This window comes from Brachyistius frenatus, unplaced genomic scaffold, assembly GCF_029030835.1.
Source record: "Brachyistius frenatus isolate BFR_SWC_R1_liver_20210118 unplaced genomic scaffold, ASM2903083v1 Contig_121, whole genome shotgun sequence".
In the NCBI taxonomy this organism is placed as follows: domain Eukaryota; kingdom Metazoa; phylum Chordata; class Actinopteri; family Embiotocidae; genus Brachyistius; species Brachyistius frenatus.
In genome coordinates, this window is record NW_027210720.1 from 1 (window position 1) to 16,626 (window position 16,626).

At 37.8% G+C, this 16,626-nt stretch overlaps 1 protein-coding gene across 1 annotated transcript in view; it reads left to right on the top strand.

The window, feature by feature from the left end:
• Window positions 1-2,251: 2,251 nt before the first annotated feature.
• The window catches only part of ntm (neurotrimin), a 93,469-nt gene continuing 79,094 nt past the window's right edge, over window positions 2,252-16,626 (top strand). Inside the window, exons 1-2 of the mRNA XM_069713728.1 lie at window positions 2,252-2,528; window positions 2,632-2,728. Coding sequence (XP_069569829.1) covers window positions 2,252-2,528; window positions 2,632-2,728 — 374 coding nt within the window. The remainder of the gene's footprint in view (window positions 2,529-2,631; window positions 2,729-16,626) is intronic.

Consider the following 16,626-nt stretch of genomic DNA (forward strand, 5'->3'; position numbering starts at 1 on the left):
TACTGAGAGCGAAGTTTTCTGCTAAGATTATATGGTTCTATAAGATCTCTAAGATACGATGGAGCCTGGTCATGTAGGGCTTTGTAAGTCATCAAGATAATTTTAAATTATATTCTTGATTTCACAGGAAGCCAGTGAAGAGAAGCTAAAACTGGAGAAATATGATCTCTCTTGCTAAATCCCGTCAGTACTCTTGCTGCAGCATTTTGGATCAACTGCAGGGTTTTTAATGAGTAATATGGACATCCTAACAACAAGGAATTACAATAATCTAGCCTAAAAGTAACAAATGCATGAATTAGTTTTTCTGCGTCACGCTGAGGAAGGATTTTCCTGATTGTATTAATATTACGTAGATGAAAGAAGGCAGTTCTGGAGATTTGCTTTATATGGTGTCGAAAGGACAAATCCTCATCAAAGATGACTCCAAGGTTCCTCACAGTTTTGCTGGAGGCTAAGACAACGTCATCTAGAGTAACTAAGTGATTACAGAAAAAGTTTCTGGAGGTGTTTAGGACCAAGTACAATAACTTGCGTTTTGTCTGAATTTAGAAACAGGAAATTGTTGGTCATCCAGGCCTTTATGTCTTTTAAACAGGCTTCAAGTTTTACAAACTGATTAGTTTAATCTGGTTTTATAGAAAGATATAGCTGAATGTCATCTGCATAACAATGGAAGTTGATGCAGTGCTTCCTGATGACATCTCCTAATGGAAGCATGGACAAAGTAAAAAGTATTGGGCCTAACACTGAGCCTTGTGGAACTCCATAACTAACTCTTGTTTGTCTGGAAGACTCATTGTTGACATGAACAAACTGAAATATATCTGATAAGTAGGATTTGAACCAGTCTAATGCAGTTCCTTTGATCCTCGTAACGTCTTCTAATCTCTGTAACAAGATCGTATGATCAATCGTATCAAAAGCAGCACTGAGGTCCAGAAGAACAAGTACAGAGACGAGTCCATTATCTGAGGCTAATAAAAGGTCGTTAGTAACTTTCACCAGAGCTGTTTCTGTGCTATGATGAACTCTAAAGCCTGACTGAAAATCTTCAAACAGACCATTCCTTTGTAAATGATCACAAAGTTGATTTGCAACAACTTTTTCAAGGATTTTAGAAATAAACGTCAGGTTGTAAATTGGTCTGTAGTTTCCTAAAACAGCTGGATCAAGAGTCGGCTTTTTAAGTAAAGGTTTAATTACAGCCACTTTAAAAGCCTGCGGTACAAAGCTGGTTACAATAGATAGATTGATCTTATCTAATATGGAAGTATTAATTAAAGGAAAGACTTCCTTAAAAAGTTTAGTTGGGATGAGATCTAACAGACAGCTAGAGGATCCAGATGAATAAATAATTCTAGTTAACTCAGAGAGCTCAACAGGAGAGACATTTTCCAAGTTTACATCTGGTCCTACAGTTGCTTCCAGGGCTGCTGTGCTTAACATCACATCAGTGACAGTGTCAGGAAGGGTCGGCCCGATTCTCTCCCTAATAGTGAGAATTTTATTGGTAAAGAAGTTGATGAAGTCATTACTGCTGAGAGCTGAAGGAATAGAGGGCTCAACAGAACTGGGACTCTTTGTCAGCCTGGCTACAGCACTCGTTGTCTTGAATTTATTATTACTATTACCAGTTTCTTTCCATTTTATGTACAACATGTTCTGGAATGACAATACAATTGATCATTATCCTTAGTGTACATAATTTTTAAAATCAAGTGGAGGTAAAAACTCCAAACTGATGACAATCAGAGGGGAAGTTAGTATAACTGACTTAGGGAGCCACACAGCAAATGCTGGTTAGATTTCTGATGGACTCGATCTCGACTTGCTGTGATGTCAAACCACTGTAGGCAACGATGACCTTACCAGATGAAGATGACAGCAGGTTTTGTTGCTCTGAGCAGCAGCTGCTCTTCCCTGACTGCACAATAAAGAAATTTGCCAATGTGAATTGGCACCGACCAAAAGTGTAATGCTTAAAATGCATTACATGGTGAAAAATTTTGGGTACACCTAAATTTTTTTCCATTTTTTTTATTAATGTAATAAAATATTGTGTTTAGTTTATTGTAATATTTTCCTTAATGCTTAATCCTTAAATACATATAACACCAGTCCATATGTATGTAGGATTGATACTTTTTCCATGAGAAGTGTTATCAGATGGTGTTGTAAGGGACACAGACACAGTAGGACGATTTTTTTCTTTCGAACCAGGAAGTCCTTTCTTCTTTATTAAGTCCGTATGGGGCCGGAGCCCAATGTTCAGCAAGGAGACTCGTCTCCTCTCCTCATCTCTCTCGTCCTGAACCAGAAACAGGCTTCGCCGCGGATCGCGGCTGGCAGGCAGGCAGACAGACAGGTACGTAGCGTGGGCGTGGCTTCGCTGGGGAATCCCGAGGTTTCTCCACAAGCGCAGCGGATTGGCAGGATAGACTGTGTGACGTCCACGACTCTACACAGGATGGCCAAACCTTCGACAGCTGATCTCCAAGGAACGAACTGGAAGGTTTCTTGTACAGGTGATGCCCGTGGCTCGACACTGGACGGAAAGGCAGGAACGACACAGGATTGCCAAGATTGCAGCAGATGATCTCCGTGGAACGATCTGTAATCTTTGTTCAGGTGAATGGCTCGACACTGAACGGCAGGAAACAGACGGGGAGTCAGAACCGGGAAGCGCAAGCAAGGAGACGGACAGACTTACGGGATGGGATGTCGGGTAGGTTACCGGGCAGACTGACGTCGGTAGTGAGACTGGCCGGAGAATATATACCAGCTGGTGGTGATCACTGGAATGCAGCACAGCAGTGCTGACGGAGAGAGAGGCGCGACAGTGGGCGGAGCTCCGAGGAGGATAGACAAAACAAAACACAAGCACGTGGCAAACAATAACAAACAGACAGGGAAATGACAGCACACATGAGGAGTGGTGATCGGGGACACAAATCGAGGGAAACACACAGATAGGAACCCTCACAAGAAGTGCATAATGACGTCATGATGACTTTGCTGCTAACTCGTAAAATTAATACAGGAGGAAACTCCTGTTTTTAATAGTTAATTGTCACAGGAACATTATGGTGTGCATGTAGCAGTGTTGTGTGAAATGTGTTTACAATTTTCACTGATTAAGGCAAATGTTAGATGGATTTTAATACTTTTTTTTTGGTAAGAGTTGGAACAGTGAAGCCAAAAGTCTAAGCTTCTCTAACAATGAGCTACAATTGTTGATAGTGAATGAAATACAAGGACAGCCTCCTGTGTGAAGTCATCAATCGCTACAGAGCCAAACACCATTGAACAACTTTTTAATTGCTTTTTTGGGTTCTGCTTTTGATACCGTTTTTGCACCTGTTGACTTGTACTGGGTGGAGCTGAGTTTTGGAAAAAAAAGTGTATGAGATGGAGAAAAAAGATGACGTTTTTGCAGTTCATCTCATAGTGTAAAACATATGTTTTTTAATAATATTAAAGTGATTAACAATTAATTTGCTCATTTTTAATATTTATTCATAATTTATGGGACTTGTTGACAGGGTGATAAACTGGGTCTGCAGCATGTGCACCCTCTGCTGGCCTACTGACACTGTTTGGCTTGTGTTCAGACATACTTTTGTTTTTAATTGAATGCCATCCATGGAGAAAGCAGTGGTATACTCTGTACGTGAATATGCTTTTGCTATAGTTAAACATAAATTAAGTGAGACAGTTACTTAGAAGAGGCAGAGATGGAGTCAGCATCTAGTTAACCTCTGGTTCAGTCCTCACACCGATGGTATGTGCCTTTATTGAGCTTTATACCGTCTGCTTTGATATGGCTGTTAGATGCAACCCCCTGACTCATTTTTCCTTGCATTGTTGGATCTTATCATTTCTCCTGTAAAATGGGCCAGCATGTGCTGCCGTTTTAATTTCAAGCTTATTAAAAAGAGGGATGAAACTGAGGGAGAAGTATTAAAGGGTAGAATTAGCATGTGGAGACAATCCTCGGTGAAATTACTGCAGAAGAGGGCAGCTGAAGTTACCTTCGAACGTGTACTGTGTCAGGCAGACTCACTGTGTTTACCTGCTTCCCCCAGAGCCTTAATTAACCCATCAGTCACTTTTGAAACCCCTTGGAAAATCAGACAAGCCATCATTCCTCATGTTTAATTTTGAAAAATCATTTAATTTAGGCAGGCTGATTATTCTCAAAGAGTAACAGGGGCAACATGAGCACTAAATCCACCATATAATATTTCTAAGTAAAGAAATTTGTATAATTTAGAAATGGATGGAAATCTATTGCAGTTCCAAGCTCAGGCGGAAAACATCACACTACCAGCTATGTTTGCTAATACACATCTAGAGGAGCTGAGCCTTTGTGTATAGTGTCTATTTTCAATTTTTGTGCCAGCCTGAAGGCATGATGTGTACCCACAGCTTTTATTATTCTTGTGCATGTTTGATGCTTTAATGGCTCTTTAAATTTCACTTTGTGTAAGTGACTCATTATGTGATGTGCATGATAAAGGTTTCCAGCCTTTATTGTACAGGATATGTTGCCTAATGTTTCTTTAATATGAATCCCTCAAGCAAGAAATTGCATGAAATTGGCAATATTTTTCATTTTAACTAAAACACTTGTGACAGCCTGGTTGTGGTCCAGCATAGACACCTCTGTATGGCTGTTACTACACACTGGGCAATGAATCGTTATGGACCAAATCAAAATGGTAATTTGATACAGCATGTTACCACCTCCTGATTCAGGGTGTGTCCATATTTGACAGACTTGTTTCAATTAAAATTAACTCTGGTGAGATGACTACAGTCCATTAAAACCCTGTGGTTCACCAAACAAGACCTACCTATTCAGGAGGTCTCAGTCCACTTCCAAAGTGTGCAGTTTGATCTGAGTTACTGCACAGACCACATACATTGCTTTCCATCAGTGTTGTTCATAAATTAATTGCATCGGCAGTTTGATTAACTCCTGCTCACTCATCAAACATCATCCCAGCACCTGATTTCAATATATTGGAAAAGTGTTCTTCATTCACTTTGACATTGAATTAATGACAGTGCTTTGCATCTGCTACAGTTTTTGTTTTGCCCTTCGTCTTATATTATTGAACCACTTCCTCCAGTGGGACAGTGGTTCTCAATACCAGAAGATTTCTTCTTTTTCTTTCCGTGCACTTGTTAAATAATGTTTTCTGTTCTTTTTTGTTGTTTTACTTGAGTGAACAAATTATGCTTAATGAGACTGCTACTACTGTCTTACACACACACTCCATAGTACTTATTTTTTAATATCAACACCATGCAGACCTTTACTGTCAAACAATGGATTTGGTAATTTGTGATTGGCTAAAAAACATTTTGTTACATGTTGAAAAAAGCTTGATAAAGCAGTGTGAGAGCTGTTATTAGACTACACCCATCTAGCAAGTCTCTCCTGTCTGTGGTTTAAGTAACAAAAGGTCCTATCCATACCACACTGTGTTGGTCTCAAAACTCACGTTGAAATTTAATTAATTACTGCATTTAATTGCAATGTTGTCCAGGTAACTCCACTAGTAAACCGGTAGCATACCTAAAACAGTTTGTTTCTAGAAATAATTGATTTGGAATTACAAAGACACTTTCAAATAAGTGTAAATTCAACAAAATTCCAATCAACTTGAAACAGACTGTTGAATTATAAAATGCAATTCATTAGTTCCGAATTTAATCCTCACGGAAAATTCACGTCTGTGTACGTCTACGTTAAGTTCTCACAATTCAAATTCAAATAATAAAATTATATTTCAATTTATGTTTCACATATCCAGGTCTTTAAGCAGAAGCAGTGTGTGAAGATTCACAGAATTGATTTTCACGGCTATGGTTATGCTATCACTTTTATACATAAACGTTCCTATTGCATGCAAACAGATCATGGCACCATGATCATTGTGCACAAACAGGAGGAAGCTATAAGCTTCATGAGTAAACATTGACAGTTTTGTTACTTGATCAACATCAGCACTTGAGTTATTGCATAGAATAAAATGCAGGTTGTAGTCACATATTTATGACATCACATCAATACCTTAGAATTAAATCTCAAAACAGTGCTTGAGTTGGTAACATCCTGTGTTAATTCACTTATTATTTTGTTGTTTTTGTTCTTTTAATCGGCAGATTAATAACAACAACAGTCCTAAAACCTTGGAGCAGGCTATTTTAATCATAGCACAGTCGGTGTAATAGGAAAGCTCTGATCTGTGACAATAAGACTGGTGTTGTTTATAATAGAGAAAATTATTCATGTGTTTAGGAAATCCCCAAGCTCATGATGCACGTCATTAAAAACTCCATACAGAGTTTGAGGGGACCACGTTAAATGTTAAAGTTTTCTTAAATGTTTACAGCAAATAATAGAGAATGTTAGACGAGGTCAGACCATTCTTTCAAAAAGTATGTCTTGATACCTGAAGTCAGACATGAAGACATCATTCCAGGTGAGGTGTATGACTTTGGACAGCGAATGTTGCTTTGTCACTACATTTGATAAATAACTACTTTACTGAAGGTGATATTCATCTTTTGAAATGATTTGCGGTACGCCTGAGGGAAAGTATGTCCGAGCAACACATTGTGTAGTTCTGTTCATCCTTTGTAAGATAATCAAATGAAAGCTGACAGTCTGCATTCATCACCTCAGTCTGACTGTTATTTCACTTTCAAAGTCATGCTTTTGTAGAAGCAGAGTATGAAACTCCTACTAGTTATGATCTTTGCATTGAAAATGTAAGGGCCTGTCAAGGACTTCAGTTACATCATCTATGATATATATATCAGTATATATATATCAATTTACACACGACTCAATCTGACATCTAGTATCCAGAACTGTTGTTTAAAAGTCAAATTACTGTTCACCCCGTCACACATTCTGCCTTTGTGTTCTGTCTTTGCAAAGCATGTATTGTCATGGTAGTGTTAAAATATGGTCAGCAGCTCTTGTTATTGATCACATTTTATAAATAAGATTAAAAAAAAACATTTGTTGACAGCTATGGTATATGAAATGCATTTAAATTAAACCAATTTAATTGTAACATATTTATACATAATGTGTCCTTTTTGAACTTCTTTTCTAAAAGTCGTATGACTACTTTATTAATTTATGATACTTTGCGCATGTGTCAATGCCCCAGATAGGAACCAAATTCATAAAATGTATTCCCACACATCATATCCATCACAACTACTATTTGTATTGTCTGTGTGTCTGGTGTGTGGCACATTTAAGAAGTTGTGTCATTTGATGTGCAGTGGAGAGTCCCAGCTTTGATTTTTTTTTGGGTCCAATCCTGATCCGAGTCCGATGCGATACTACTATTTATGTTGATAAAATATGTATCTTTTATTCTGAAGTAACTGTGGTAACCTGTTAAATCTGACACATTTACAAGCTACTGGATCCAAGTAATGATGTAACTGTATGTATTCCAATTATGATCTGAAAAGCAAGTTGAACTGGAACATTGTAACTCTGAAACTAATCTTATGCAATCAGCAACAGTGAAAACACTCCATTCTGTTGGAGTTTATGTAATTCCTCTTAAACTGTCTTTGGCAGAGTCAAGATTTAGGAGACACAAAGCAAAAGCAGTCAATTTTTATTTTGGCCTGCCATCAAGCCATTCATTAAATCACTGTTAATTAGTGACATCTTATATTAGCTGCCACCAGCAATGCTTGTCATTTTAGGAGCAACAATATCATGTTGAGGTGGACAACCTTTTGATCTGGTTTATTTTAGCAGATACCAATCATAAGGAAACATGCCTGGATCAGCCCTGATTCTAATCCTTAGGATCAGGTCGGGGCATCTCTGGTGTTGAATCCTGATGACACACAGGATACACAGGCAGAAGTACACAAATATATTTTGTGTGTGATCAGTGTGCATGATGTACACAGAACAGGATGAAACTATAACCTATAGCCAGTTCCGTACACACCTTACTGCCTTGGTCTTTTGTGACCACTGAGCAGAGCACATCTGTGATGTTTCCATAGACATTAGCAGTGGAAATCAGCAATGGAGACCAAACCATAGCAAACCAGATGGGTTTTCTTTGAATCAGTGAACATTTTTATTTTTTGTTATTCAAGTTTAATTTAAATAATGGAAAGCAATTACCCGGTATTTGTCCGTACATATCTACAACCCAGAGCTTCACTTCTTTGCATGCAGACTGAATTCCCACACAGAACTCTGTAAAGCTGCCCTAAGGTAAAAGACATTACTTTTTTTTTTTTTATGTTTCTGGGACAAAAAAAGTATTATTTTTAAAAAGTCTTAATTACAGAAGTGAAACCACTGAGCAGTGCTCCCTTCCTGTGTGCCTATGAGTATGTATTGCTGGGGATTTGTGAGTCTACTACACCAGCAATTATAATTTAATTATGTCTTAATTTAATCCCATAATCAGACAATAGCAAGTGGGATGTAGCAAAATATTGGAGCTGTTTTCCTACTGGCAGATAAACCATGCATATGTCATCGGTACTGATTCAATTATGACCATAGTGGGGAAGCTTTTAAATGATTAAAACTATTGATGTGCTCATAACCTCAACAATTTACAGGCATAGCTACATATGCTGGGGAGTAGGAGTTGGTCTAATATTTAGTGAAATTAACTCACTCTGAGAACATTACAGCACACAGCACCAAAACTCTCCACGGGGAGGATGGAGAAGTCACAGTGTTCCATGTCAATAAGGGCATCAGTAATGCAATATTTTAAGCACAGGTTGAAAAATGTCTTTCTTTGGCTGTCTCTTCCCACAAGTTCTTCTCTCCCTCTCTTTATCTAATTTTACAGCGGCTGTCAGCTATCTTGCTGTTGTTACACAACCACCTCATGAAAAAATAAAGCAGGCTTTTCTCATATAACCCGACTAGCATAGAAATATCTGTGTTGAGTGAGTTCACTTTGGCATTTAAGCTCCAAAATACAGCAGTTTATCGAACATCCCACTAAATCAGGTGATATACCAGACACTGTACACTTTAACGTATACTTGTGTTCAGTTCTAAAAGTTAAGAGTTCAAGATTACGGTAATTGTGAAAAAAAAAAAAGGCTTTAATTACTTTCTCTTCCTTTTTCTTTCTTTTTTTTTTACTCGTTCCACTCCCTCTTTTGTCTGTCTTAATTTGTGTTTATATGTTGCCACTTATACTTCAATTGAATTTATATAGCACCAAATCACAACAGAATATAGTAAGATCAAGACCTTACAGTTTTACAGAGAAAAAAAAAAAAAGCAATTTCCATCAGAGCAACAAAAATAACCCTCTGACAGAGCCAGTTTCAGAGTTCTGCCTTGATCAGTTGGGGCGATGGGTGAGTGGAGAGACAAAAGAACAGCATAGAGAGACAACAACAATGTTTTGGTTGGTGGGGCCAGTAACCCCTGATCAGAAACATGCAGCTCTGGAGCCAGAGGTACCTGCAGAAAGGTACGGAGAGGAAGAAACATAAACTACAGGAGAGGGAAGCTGAAAAGTTACTAGCATTCAATAGTGACATATAAAAGTATAAAGAGTGAAAGAGAGAGCAGAGGAGATGAGCTGAGTGCATCAGCAAAACTAAGGGATGGTTCAAGTTTATGTTAGCCCTAACTATAAGCTTTGTCAAAAGGACAGTTTTAAACCCAATCATAGAAGTAGAGAAGGTGTCTGCCTCCCAAACCCAAACTCTGAGCTGTTTTTATAATGAAAACCATAATTATACACAATAATACATCTACTTTATTAGGAACCCCAGAATGTAATAATAGTTCAGATGTTCCTTTTCTCTAAAATTGCCCCACTTCTTGGTATCATGGCACGAGATGTTAGAAAACATTCCTTTGAGATTCTGTTCTGTAAGGTTGACATGAATGCATCCCATTATTTCTGTAAATTCATGCTGCCAATCTCCTTCTTTACGACATTGCCGTGAACTTTAACTGAAGCTCCTGACATGTCTCTGCAGGACTTTATACATTGCACTGCTGCAACATGATCAAATGATTGAATAATTACATGAATTAGTAGGTATCAGGATTCCGGACGTGGAGGCCTTCAGTGGTTTCAGGAAGTTATTTGACCTCTTAGGCTTTCCAAATAAAAACTTTCAAAAACTTGGATGGACTGAAAAATTCAGGGTTGTCAAGTTGTCAAAGCTGCCTTTTGCTACTTCTTGAAAAATTGACATCTGTGGAGATATGATGATTTCATCTTGCAGCAGTGAATGTAAATATGTTGTGGGAGTTTACCCTTGCCTGAGAGGATTTAATAACAGTAATTTCAGTGACAGGTTCGGTTTTGTGTAATGTATTATGTTGACATTCTGGATTTTTTTTTTTTAAGAACCTTCTCTGAACAGGATGAAACCTTCGATCGGTGTGATATGGACCTCTCCCCAGTTGTTTTGATGTCCATGTTAAATTGTGGTTCATTCAGAGAGAGGCCCAGTTGCTCTAACACCTGGTAAAGTGATTGGATTTGACATCTTAATGTTTATATCAGTTAATACATTAAAAAAATTGTAACATCAATATTTAGTAGCAGTTCTAAATCATGAGCTTTTGATGGTTTTCTCTTTTTTTTTTACATTATACATCTGCTGACTCCTCAGCCTCTCACTTGTTATCTGTTTTAGATTAACACTAATTCAGATTCTGTTTTATGAGAAGAGAGGACATGATATATGATAGGACTGCCCTACTTTAAATTCAAATCATCGATTCATAAAAAAAAGTTAAATCTGTTTAAACATCTATATCAAATTAACCTTAATGAATTATTATGAGAGGGATCAGTTGTATTGTGTCTTGAAATGAATGTTTCATCTGCACTGAATTGAAATCTTTCACAGTATATTTTTTATGTGAGGACACTACTTCAGTCTCCTTTGTCTTTGTTAAATGAGGTTTTACATTCATCCGGTGCAAAGAAGAAAAAAAAGTATAGCTAAAAGCAGCAGCTTAACAAAGAACATGTCCTTGTGGAATATTGTTTTACTTTTAAGTAAAGCTACTGACTAAATCTGCTGCTGCTGTAATGTAAAGTGAAGCGTGCGATGGCTTTGCCTGGGAGTAAACCACACGGGTGTGTTTCTGAAAGTGGGTAACTGCAATGTGTCAAAAAGCACAGCATCTTCCTTTATTGAAGAAATGTTTTTTTGTTATTTCTGAGGTGTCATCTACCTTTCAGGAAGTCATTTTTCTACAAGCTTTGCATTTAGTAAAGTTGGCTGTCACATGAAAATAAACTCCAAAGCACTTCTTGTCAGCTGCTCTGCGGTCAGCCATCGTTCCATCTGAAAATGGAGCAACGTGAAATATATTTCATCGCTTTCTGTAACTGATGATGCAACTACAACTCGGGAGATTACCTCACAATCACACAGCTGACATTTGCAGGTGTATCCAGGGCATGACAGTGATACAGTATGTGCGAACTAGAAACATAATTTACCAGCAGTGTGCAAGTAAAGATTACAACCAATTCAATTCAATTCAATTCAATTCAATTCAATTCAATTCAATTCAATTCAATTCAATTCAATTCAATTCAATTCAATTCAATTCAATTCAATTCAATTCAAAATCCAATGCAGGTCAATTAAGTTTTATTTATATTGTGCCAAATCAAAAAAATAAGTCATCTCAAGGCTCTCAGTAACATCAAGACCTTACAATATTAAGGACAAACCCACCAATTCAATATTCACATGAGACAGCATCTGCCAAAAGTGAGAAAGAAAAATGCTCGTTTAAAAGAAAGAAACCTACATCAGAGCCAGACTTGGATGTGGCTGAGTCTACCTCGACTGGTTGGGGTGAGGAGAGCATAGAGCGTAATTAACATTATAGAGAGACAACAAGTAAATAAGTTGTGTTACAAACGTAACGTATCAGCTGAATACAGCACTGCTGTGATTGTTAAACGAGAGGAATTTAAAGTGTTAATTTTAACCTCGAGCCTACAGCCACTTACTGGTATAGTAGCCCAAAATATCTGTTCTTTACAAGTTACCTGGATTTAGTTGCATGACAATATTATTTAAAAATCTGTGTTTGTGATGGAAATCATGGATTTTGTCAACTCTACTGGAAGAAGCCTCAGAAGACCATCTTGATGACTTAAACATAACTATGTAATGACACACTGGATTGAAGCAGGTCAGAATAACAAATGTCAATCAGCTCCATGTCGTCCCAACTCTGATCTCCTTCCTTCTTGGCAACCGCTAAAACCCTTCCAGAATGTTCCACATCTCCGGATAAAGGGAGGTGTCATCACTGGAGAAAGTCTCCTTCTAAGGTTGCTGACTATTACCATAGTCAGCAACTTTCTAAAAATAGCATAGATTGATGTTTTAATAACATATGTGACCTGGTCCGGGTACAGGGATTCCCAGGGTGGAACGGGTTAAATGAATCAAATGTAACTCTCTAATTGCACTCCACTAAAATAGCTTTTATTTAGATGACTGCCTGTTTTCAAGTCACATCTCTCCATACACACCAACAAGCAGTCACCGTGTGTGACTTTATTCCAAACAGTCAGCAAGAATAAAATATATATATTTTTTTACCATCAGTGGAAACTCAGTAATTCCAGCAATATTCACTTTATTATTTTAGATTGTGTAACATAATGTAGCATTGCACTTGTGTACATCAGGGAGAACATATGTAGGGGCGGTTAGGTTATCCAATGTCATAGTTATAGTCATAAATCCTTACCACATAACTCTGAGACAGAACTGTAATTAGCATAGACAACGGAGAGAGCATCATTCTGAGGAGTGAAGGGCTTCATGTGTATTTTATATTGTGAGCAATCAGGTCAGATTTAACAGGAAATCAGCTGGAACTTTGAGAATCAATTCCAGACCCTGAAGAGGATTCAGTACACTTTTGACATGATATATATATATATATTTTTTTTTAATTTTAATTTTATTTTTTTTCTTCCTTTTTTCACTCTATTGCACACTATCAGCTGTCTGCACACTTTGGCCCTCTAGACCATCCCAGTTGCCAACCTCAATTGCAAGAACAGTATCTTTTGTTTTTATAGGTAGATCCAAAGACCCCGAGGCTCCTGGCGTAACTTGCCGCCATATCAGAATCGATCCGTCAAGGTGATAGCAGTGCCCCAGGACACATGGGCTATAGAGTTCAGATAAAAAAAAAACTAAAAAAAACAAATGACAAATTGTTCACCCCTCAAAGGGCAAAGCTTTGGCATATTGAAAACAGATTAAGAAGTTAGTCATGTTTACAATATAAATGGTACTGCCAATTGTCGTGATTCTGCTTGCCAGAGTGATTCATGAAGGAACAGCTGCTACTCTGTTGCCCTGGTTAAATGAGTAACACCAGCAGCCAGCAATCAGACAACCTCGAGCTCTATTGGGAACACATTTGCGAAGCTTCCTCGTGCTCCATGTTTCAAATTGTAGGTTTTGATAAACTACAATACTCGTGTGTCCACACTTATTTTGTTCTAATTGCTTTTGTGCATCCATTCTAATGAATATATTGAGCAAAGCATTTGGAAACAAAAGTGGGAGGACAGAAATAATATCCCCTGGTGATGCTGAAAAAATTACAGCTACAAACCGTTTGCCATCCACATGTTGCCCACATGCTCACTCAGACACTCATGTTGTCTTCCATGGATTTTCTTCTTGTAATTATTTATCTGGTTTGATTTGCATAAAAATTCAAATGCCAAACAAAATATAATTAGATTAAACTTCTGGGGTAATAGTTGCCAGTCAGAGATAAATGTTTGTCAGGGGATTTATCTGTAGTTACCAGGTAACTCTATCTCCTAGAACCTACGTTGATTTATTACTAAATTGTTTTCAATTACATTGTGCTGATGAAAGTGATCGCTGCCTAGATTATGTTCATTTCTTAACGGCTCACTCCAGACTCCTATCTGTTTGGGGAAAGATGGTGGTTTTGGTTCAATGTGGACTTTTTCCTGAAATACATCAAACCACGTTTCCCTTCCCAAGTGCTGCCAGAGTCTATACCATAACCATATGAAGTTGAAACACAAATATCCCCAAATCTGTGTTCAGGAGAAAGCTATGTTTCAAAGGAAAACAAAAATACAGACTTATAATTCCATATTAGTGTGATGCTGATATTATTTGACAAAGACTACAACAGACCAACTGCATAAGACATGCCACGAGTTTGTTGTAACAAAGAAAAAAAAGACCCAACGTAAACACTGACACCGTTAAAAAGATGCCCAAACACAGCTTCAGTGGTTTCTCTACTATCATAGCTCAAAATATATTTCATTTATTTAAGCCCCTCCATCTATTAAAAGGGGACAGTGGTTGGGGTTTTTGAGCCCAGCTGACAGACCTGTAAAGGTAATCTGGACCAAAACATTAACTGAATATCTAGCCACATAGTTTTGTTGTTGTTGTTGCAAAAATGTACATGATTCAGCATTTGCAGCCCTCTGCTCTGATATGTCACAGTCAGTTGTTAATCTGCAGTCATAATAAGCTTTACTCTTGGTATTACTCACTCTCTTTGTGTATAACTCATTTCATTCTGGCTTTCACCACTGACATGCACCAGTTGTCACTGTATTTGTACCCATCTTTGCCAGATAAGGTAACAAATAAATTGAATTTAAAACCGCTAAACACAGCCACCCACTTCTTTTGTGTGTCTGCCGTGGCTGAGAAATCTGCCTGCTGCCCATCCCTGTAGATGCCTGCTTTCCTTTGATTCTTGTAATAATGGACCACGCTGGTGTAAGACAGATAAATACACAAACCCTTCCCTGTCCTGCCATGTTTATTCTCTGGCAGTTTTGTTTACCCGCCCCAGATACCATTGCTTTTGTCCCTCAGCTTTTAGGTCCACTTAAGTCTGAATCGATGTTCATCAGCCCGGGCTAGGGGTGACTGTAAAGGCCTGACAATTGTGCACTATTGATTAGAATCCACCCAGGCTAATTTAAACTGCATATGGCATCATCAATACCCGTTACCGACCCGGATTCAGTATTACTATTCAGTGAGGGTTCATGGAGGCAGTGGATAGGCGGAGCAGTGTGTGAGAGGCAGCTGAATGCTGGGTAATTACAACAGAGAGTTGTGGAATCCCTGACGATACCATTCGCAGCAGCCCTTTGTTTGCTCTCTTGCTTGTTTGTTTGAACTTTTCCTGCATTTCAAACTGCTGGGTAATACGATCATGATGTCATGACATAAGGATGGAGGAGGACAAGCTGCATTTATTTATATATTTGCATATTAGTTAGGTCATCAATATTTGGAGTTGGAAAGTTTTTGAGATGCTTCTTTAAGGCTTTGAAGAGCAAAGCGGTTGTGAAGGTCAGAGATTCCATCATAACATTTAGTTAATTGAATAGTTGGTAGCATTGTTTCAACACCCCTCTCATATAGGTTGCCTAAAGTGCCTTTAGTACAGTTCTTCTTCTAAATGTGAAATGTTACTTAGTGCAACAATACTTGATGGCAATTATAAGATGCTTGCAATTTTAGATCTGAAGCTTTTTTTAAACGTTCCATCAACAATTTTTTTGAAAAATTTGCCAAGTTTCTTTGGCCGGTTAGAAAGGTGAGATAAGTTGTTACAGAATTCTGAGAAAGCATATGATTAATCCCTGTACTGCATTAATGCCTTCTATTCTACTTGACATGATTTAAACATTTATTGTATCTTCCATAAAATATAATTTGGCAAGTTTTTGCAAGCTGTTGTATATTCCTTCAACATCTTTAAAGTGCTTTGTAGATTGTGTAAATTGTGTGAGACCTCAAAGCCCAAGCTACTGTATGCCCATTTCCCTTTTCGCCAAAGCACACTCAACTTAAAAAAAAGTTAAGGTTATTAGATTTCAAAAGACCTTTGTACTCTTTGAACACTAATGTTCTCTGAGTCCACACAGTAGCACTTTGCACGTTGGGCTTGTCATAATCCAGTTCTGTCACAGCACATTTTGAGCGGACAAAACTTTAGAATATGGATGTCATTCATTGATAAATGGCGAGCTTATTTAATATTGGTCCCGGGTGTCAGCGTCCACTGCTCTACATTTGATTCCTCTGTGAACAGAGAGAGATGAAAAGCCTTTAGCCTTCTTTAGATATGCGTGTAACATTTGTAAAAATCATGGACGTGCAAATGGATGGCTCAGAGTTCATATTGCAGAGTGTATTTTTTAAAAGAACCTAGAAGGAAAGAAAAACTTAACAGTAACTAGCTTGTGTAAAATGATATCTTTTAGCTGAGATATTAACCATTTAACATCCAACTTCCCCCTTTGAGTAAAACATTGGCATGCTGTGTAAAATGTAAATGAAAACAGAATGCAATGATTTGCAAATCATGTAAACCCATATGTATTGAAAATGGACTAATGACAATATGTCAGATTTTGAAATGGAGAAACGTTTTGGTTTTGTGAAAAATACACGCTCATTTTGAATTTGATGGCAGTAACATATTTCGAAAAAAGTTGAAACAGGAGTAACAAAAGACAGAAGAAACACCTGGTGGAACATCTCACA